At 33.6% G+C, this 8409-nt stretch overlaps 1 protein-coding gene across 1 annotated transcript in view; it reads right to left on the minus strand.

Moving 5' to 3' along the window:
- Window positions 1-421: 421 nt before the first annotated feature.
- Window positions 422-8409, minus strand: part of LOC137657524 (glutamate receptor 1-like) — an 18007-nt gene continuing 10019 nt past the window's right edge. The window contains exons 3-5 of the mRNA XM_068391863.1: window positions 2752-2923; window positions 2401-2533; window positions 422-495 (exon numbers count right to left, since the gene is read on the minus strand). Coding sequence (XP_068247964.1) covers window positions 422-495; window positions 2401-2533; window positions 2752-2923 — 379 coding nt within the window. The remainder of the gene's footprint in view (window positions 496-2400; window positions 2534-2751; window positions 2924-8409) is intronic.

Below are 8409 nucleotides of genomic sequence, written 5' to 3' on the forward strand. Positions count from 1 at the left end.
CATATATATATATATATATATATATATATATATATATATATATATATATATATATATATATATATATATATATATATATATATATATATATATATATATATATATATATATATGTATATATACTTAATGTTTGTGGGCATACCTTCTTTCGCAGCATTTCGACTATTTATTGAGAAATCCTTCCTACGAGAGCGGTTTTCAATTACATAATATTCAAAACAATTCCATAACTGTCTTTTTGTTAAAATAGTTCAACCAACTGAGAGCTACCAACTCCTTATCAGAATTTAACGTGTAGTCCCTATCGAGGCCTATTTGTTTATCTAACAGTCTAACTAGAAATATATATCAATGAAGGTATTTTTTTGAAACTTACGTAAAGAAACTCTTGTTTGTGGAATTTCAATCTTCATAAAATGTTTCATTGGCAATTTGTAAAATTTGGTTCTCGGTATATCCTGAGTTCCATGTGAATTATAGTGACTGTAGTCCTCTCTGGAAATACGATACAAAGGACAATTATATAAATTATACAAAAAGTTGATCTATAAGGAATAAGTTCACTATTTAAATGAAAATATACGAAAATCCTTTTGTTGACAGTAATTATTTGTAATGAATGAAAAAAGGTAAATTTTATCAACAAGTCTAGAAATTGATCTATAAATGTAGTATGTATTGATTGAAATGAATTTTTTCAAGTGCGAGGTGATATAGAATGTCCATTAAATTCATTTCTTAAATAATTCATGAGACTGGTTGAACTCTAGTATCTTGTTACAGTGATGAACAGTCTCTATGTTCTCAAGCTGATTGTCAGGAAATATTGTGAATTACAAACTCAGAGAATAGGTGAAAGACGGGTGGGTTTATAAAAATAATTTCGATAAGGGAAGAACCTCTTGAAGAGTCTTGTTGGATCATAGCAAGAAAATGATAGAATTTCCTGCTGCACATGCCTAAGTTTTTTTATCTGATCTATGGTATTTTATTGAAGACAAATGGTTAAAAAGTATTCACAAATGATTAATGTCAGTAAGAGATAGTGTGTCTTCCCAACAACCGGTGTTTGTGCCTTCGTTACTTTGAATGACTGATGAGAAAGACTCTCTCTCTCTCTCTCTCTCTCTCTCTCTCTCTCTCTCTCTCTCTCTCTCTCTCTCTCTCTCTCTCTCTCTCTCCTGAGGAGTATCCTAATTTCAAATTTTAACCCAATCACCTAATAGCTATTCTCTACTTCCGGTATATCACTTTTTGTTAATGAAGTATTCCCAATCCTAAATCACTCAACTGCCTTTGTTCTTATTTGTATATATTCCATAAAGATTTTTGCTGCATAATCTAACCTCCATGAACGAATCTGACATTGAACCTTCTCCAACATTTTTTTCTTCACTAGTGCACGCAACCCGTCAAAATGAGGGCTAAATATTTAGATATATATGCACACACGCGCACAAGTACACACAGCCCCCTTTTGGCAAGGTATAACTACTCCCTCTCCCCCTTACTCTAGGGACGGAGAGAGCTGAGCATGACCGAATAGATGTATATATATGTATGTATATGATTTATATATTCATATATATATATATATATATATATATATATATATATATATATATATATATATATATATATATATATATACATATATATATATATATATATATATATATATATATATATATATATATATATATATATATATATATATATATATATATATATATATATATATATATATATATATATATTTATATATATATACATACATATATGTGTGTGTGTGTATGTTTGTGCGTGTGCATGTGTGAGCACATATTTACATGATAAGTACATTCACACATGATTTTTTTTAGGTATGTGAACATATCCTTATATATCAAAGACGGTCAATCAATTTTAGCGTAAATTTCTTTATATCATTCTTAAATTTCATGATAACCATATAATTATCAAATTCCGAAAAGCAATTCCAAAATATTCCCACTCATTTATCAGTATTCTCCACATATCTATCGAATGTCAACTCCAGAGATACGTAATCATAAAAACATACAAAGTATCAATAATACCATGAATCTTTTGTTAAATTTAATTTTTTTTCTACAATGTCTTTCTTAAGATGGAACGCTTAATTGATAGAATCTTAAATTTTAATTTTAGATCAACTATTCATTGATAGAAAATTATGTAAAAAAAAGTGTTTAAAACCTGTTTACAGAAAGGGTTCTTACCAAAACAATTTAAATGTTCTTGCACTTTTATTTTTCCTAATCAGCTCATATTTTGCAGTAATGTATTTTTTACGGCATGCAACACTACACACTTATAATTTATAATTCTTCACCACAAAAATTTCATAGTGACTGGTCGTATCCACATCTCGTCTCTAACCATGTTTGAAGTTCAAATTCTGAATGAGTTTTTCTGCGATAAATGTCAGTAGAGCAATGGTCAGCCCAACGATTAGGATCAGGTAGACACCCAACATGTGCTGTGTTCGTAAAACTCGTTTGTCGCTTTCCCCCTTTAATAGAGAGAAAAATAAAACAGAAAACAAATATAATGAGTATAGATATTAGAAGGCATGATTAAGGATGTGATTTAAGAAAGATGTTATTGTACAACTAAACCGTAGTAGTAATCAATATATTCTATTAAGAAAATCTCCTAAATTTCAAAATCATCCATCAGCTAATAAGTTACTTAATTGTTATATTTCATTCTTCGTTTAATTTTACTCACAGATAAAACGTTGGCTTCAGATTTAACATCTGACCGATTTTCTTTTGCATTTTCTTCTTTTTTCCTCTTTATGATCAAATCTTGTATTTCGTTCTTCCATTGGTTGGAAATCCCACTTTCCCACAAGTGAATTATGGCCTTAAAGAAACGCTCTTTAAATGGGGCCCCTTTTCTAAAAAATAAAAAGATGCTCCTCTGTCACACTATTCAAAGTTTACCAATGCTTAAAAAGTTTTAAGTCAAATAGCTTTACAAATTATATTTCCAATCATTACTTTTCATTCATTGTACCTGATATATGTCATAATTTATTCAAATAATTCATCAGCAAAGAGAATCAAATTTGATGACTTAAAGACACCTAAAAACTGTGTGAGTCTTATTTCGTTTGTATTTCATTTGCAGACAAAAACAGGATATTCCACCTGCTACTTATATATTTGCAATTGGATAACCAAGTTAGTTATAAAATATTGTTCTTTGGTAGAAATAGCGGTAGTAATTGGCGGAAACCTATAGCAACTATCATCATCATCATCATCATCATCTCCTACGCCTATTGACGCAAAGGGCATCGGATAGATTTCGCCAGTCGCCTCTGTCTTTAGCTTTTAAATCAACATATCTTCATTCATCGTCTGCTATTTCACGTTTCATAGTCCTCAGTCATGTAAGCCTGGTTCTTATAACTCTTCTAGTGCCTTGATGTGCCCAGTTAAAATTATGATGAGCTAATCTTTCTTTGCGAGTGCTGAGAGCTTGCCCAAACCATCTCCATCTACCCCTCACCAGGATCTCATCCACATATGGCACCTGAGTAATCTCTCATTTAGTTTTATTTCTAATCCTGTCCTTCCATTTAACTTCCAATATTCTTCTTAAATCTACAAAATCTGTTGGATATTGTTTCATTGTCATACGAAGACCCTTGTCCATATGGTAACACAGATCTCACTAGACTGATATATAGCCTGATCTTTATATGTAATTTCAGGCGATTTGATTTCGAAATTCTACTTAGTCTAGCCTTTGTTTGATTTTCTTTCTTCATTCTTTCAATAAACTCCAGTTCTAAAGACACAGTATTAGAAATCGTAGTTCCTAAATATTTGAATAATTCTACCTCACTAATCCATTCTCCTTTCCATGATATTTCCTTTTCCATTACATATTCTGTTCTCATCATCTCTGTCTTCCTTCTATTCACCTTGAGGCCCCCCTTCCCTCATGTGATATTTCATGCATTCGGGTAAGCAAGCATTAGAAATCCTGTGGTTTTCTACTAGTAAGAACATCCTCATAAGCATACTCTATGTCAACTAATTCCCTATTACCAATCAAGTCCAATCCTTCTCCACAATCCCCAACTGTTTTATGCATTACAAAATCGATGAGGATGATAAACAATATAGATGACAACACATTCCCCTAGCGTACTCTAATGTTTACTGGAAACTCATTTGATAACCCTCCATTAACATTAACTTTGCACTGTCCATACTCATGAACAGACTTAATCAAATTAACATACTTATGGGAAACTCCATTATACCGCAGGACTCTCCACGAAATTGGCTGGTGCACACTATCAAAGTCTTTTTCATAGTTCACAATTGCCATCAAAAGTAGATTTCTATATTGTGCACATTACTGTACATGTTGTAAAATGAAAATTTGGTCAGTACAACTCCCAACTTTTCTAAAACCTGCTCGTTCAATTCTCAGCTTTTCGTCAATCTTTCTCTGTAGTCTCTTTAGATTAAACATGCTATAGATTTTCATGACAACAGACGTAAGAGTGATGCCTCTGTAATTATTGCAATCCTCCATATCTCCTGTTTTGCCATTTTCACCATCACTCTCAGATCCCATTCACAGGGTTTAGTCTCTTCATGCCACATTCGGTAAAATAAACTTGTAAGTGCTCTGGGAGTTACTGCATAGCTTTTGTTAGTGTCATCTGCATTTCTGTCCAGATATTCTCTCCAGTCATTCCTGACTTTTCTTTTAACCTCAGTATCATTGCTGAAATACTTACCACGCTTTAACTTGTAATTTTTATTACTTCCTTGAAAACTTTCAACAATCGATATCTGTCTTTGTCTCTTTTTTTATAGTATTCCAAGTATCATTTGATATCAATGGCTTTCTCCTTGTAACTACATGCCCCAAAATCTCGCTACCACTGACTGATATATGTCCTTGATATCACACTATTCTTCATTAGGTATCTGGCCTTTGTTTCTTAAAATCTCTAAGACTGCAAATCGTTTTCTACGTTTAATTGCAAATTTTTCTCTGTGCTTGTCTTCTAGAAGTTTAGTTGTATCAAGCCAAGGTATTCCATTCACATTTAGGTGGGATGCTTTCAGTTTTCATTTCTTGTGTCAATAAGGAGTTGGCGATCTCTGCCAATATCTGCACCTCTCTAGCTATCTTACATTTCTCAGAGTCCCCTTTCTATCTTTATTATTAACTATATGATCTATCTGATGTTTTGTTATTTCCACATGGTGAAGTCCATGTATATTTGTGGATGTCCTAACGCTGAAAAAGAGTACCTACTATAACAAGATCGTTTGTTGAACAAAAAGTTATGAAATATGCTACTTCTTCATTCGCAACTTCACCAAGACCCTCAACATCTATCACATTCTCTATACCTAGATTATTCATTCTAACTTTAGCACTGAGGTCACAAATCACAATTTCCATATCTCTCTTTGGGATATAATCTAGTTCACTCTGCAGTTCTTCATAGTATTTATTTGTCTTTCTTCAGAGGAATCATTTGTTGCTGGATAGTTAACTATAACACTCATATTGCACTGCTTCGATTTAAACTTTGCAAATGACAATCAACTGTTTACAGAGCTCCACTCGGTTAATGCCTTTTCTCCTTTCGGTGTCATTATCATTCCTACCCATTCCCTTATAACTTATATATTCTTAATGATATATATATATATATATATATATATATATATATATATATATATATATATATATGTGTGTGTGTGTGTGTGTGTGTGTGTGTGTGTGTATTTCCTTGGTCTAAGATTTCCTTAGTAATTTCCTTACAACCGGGTCTCCTTAAGGCCACGATATCCAATCTATATTCTATAAATTCATTCGCCACTTGCCGTAACTCCGAAATCTGAACCAATTACCAATTTCAATTCTTCTTTAGTATTTATAAACCGGGAGATTCTTAGCACCCCGCTGCGCTTAGGACTTGCAGTCCTTCTATCATTCTCTCTTTTAATAGACTGACTAAATTCATAGAGGATTTATTGGCTAAATTCTCAAAGGATAGACAGTTCCTTGTGATGCGTAGTGCCTATCTATAACTATTATTATTATTATTATTATTATTACTATCCAAGCTACAACCCTAGTTGGAAAAGCAAGATGCTATAAGCCCAGGGGCTCCAACAGGGAAAAATAGCTCAGTGAGCAAAGGAAATAAGGAAATAAATAAATGAAGAGAACAAATTAACAATAAATCATTCTAAAATAAGAAACAACGTCAAAACAGACATGTCATATAATAAACTATCAACAACATCAAAAACAAATATGTCATAAATAAACTATAAAAAGACTATGTCTGCCTGGTCAACAAAAAAGCATTTGCTCCAACTTTGAACTTTTGAAGTTCTACTGATTCAACCACCCGATTAGGAAGATCATTCCACAACTTGGTCACAGCTGGAATAAAAGTTCTAGAGTACTGCATAGTATTGAGCCTCGTGATGGAGAAGGCCTGGCTATTAGAATTAACTGCCTGCCTAGTATTACGAACAGGATAGAATTGTCCAGGGAGATCTGAATGTAAAGGATGGTCAGAGTTGTGAAAAATCTTATGCAACATACATAATGAACTAATTGAACGACGGTGCCAGAGATTAATATCTAGATCAGGAATAAGAAATTTAATAGACCGTAAGTTTTTGTCCAACAAATTAAGATGAGAATCAGCAGCTGAAGACCAGACAGGAGAACAATACTCAAAACAAGGTAGAATGAAGGAATTAAAACACTTCTTCAGAATAGATTGATCACCGAAAATCTTGAAAGACTTTCTCAATAAGCATATTTTTTGTGAAATTGAAGAAGACACAGACCTTATATGTTTCTCAAAAGTAAATTTACTGTCGAGAATCACACCTAAAATTTTGAAAGAGTCATACATATTTAAAGAAACATTATCAATACTGAGATCCGGATGTTGAGGAACCACCGTCCTTGACCTACTTACAATCATACTTTGAGTTTTGTTAGGATTCAACTTCATACCCCATAATTTGCACCATGCACTAATTCTAGCTAAATCTCTATTAAGGGATTCACCAACCCTAGATCTACATTCAGGGGATGGAATTGATGCAAAGAGAGTAGCATCATCTGCATATGCAACAAGCTTGTTTTCTAGGCCAAACCACATGTCATGTGTATATAGTATGAAAAGTAATAGGCCAAGAACACTACCCTGTGGAACACCAGATATCACATTCCTATAATCACTATGGTGCCCATCAACAACAACTCTTTGAGATCTATTACTTAAAAAATCAATAATAATGCTAAGAAACGACCCACCCACTCCCAACTGTTTCAGTTTGAAAACTAGGGCCTCATGATTAACACGGTCAAAGGCAGCACTAAAATCAAGGCCAATCATACGAACTTCCCGACCACAACCAAGGGATTTCTGTACAGCATTGGAGATTGTAAGAAGGGCATCACATGCTCCAAGGCCTTTACGAAAACCAAATTGCAAACTAGGGAGTAGATGATTACCTTCAGCAAACCTATTAAGACGTTTTGCCAGAAGACGTTCAAAAATTTTAGATAATATGGGAGTTATGGAAATTGGGCGGTAATCAGTGGGACTTGAGCTACCACAAACACATTTACATAGAGGAGTAACATTACCAATTCTCCAACTAGTGCTAAAAGCTCCTCTTCTTGCTAACTTGCGCAAAATAACAGATAACTTTGGAGCTAAGAAATCTGCTGTCTTTATAAAAAACAAAGGAAAAATACCATTTGGGTCTACACCTCCATAAGCATCAAGGTCCATCAACAGAGCTTTAATCTCACGAGATCGAAAAGCTAAACTAGTTAGTTTAGCCTCAGGAAAACAGGAATGAGGAAGTTCAAGTTTTTCATTACTCTGTTTACTGTCAAAAACATCAGCCAAAAGGGTTGCCTTTTCCTTTGGACAGTGAGTGACTGAGCCATCTGGTTTAAGTAAAGGAGGAACTGTTGCATCTACACCAGAGAGTGCAGATTTAAGGGTAGACCACCATTTATGTTCCTGAGTTGTACCAGAAAGTGTTTCTTTTATGGTTAAATTGTACTCCTTTTCAGTTGAGGCATAAACTCTCTGAGCAAAAGCTCGAAGCTGAGTATAGTTGTTCCAGGTCAAATCTGATCTGTTACCCTTCCAAAGGTGATAGGCCTCCTGCTTCTCCAAAAAAGCACGTCTACAATCATTATTGAACCACGGTTTGTCCTTCACTCGGTACCTTAGCACACGAGAAGGGATACGCCTATCAATTATGTTGACTAGATTCTCATTCAAAGGGACAACAGGATCTACACTATTATATAATTGTGACCAATTCAAGCACAAAAGATCATGTAAAATCC

Source organism: Palaemon carinicauda, chromosome 18, assembly GCF_036898095.1.
Source record: "Palaemon carinicauda isolate YSFRI2023 chromosome 18, ASM3689809v2, whole genome shotgun sequence".
Lineage (NCBI taxonomy): Eukaryota > Metazoa > Arthropoda > Malacostraca > Decapoda > Palaemonidae > Palaemon > Palaemon carinicauda.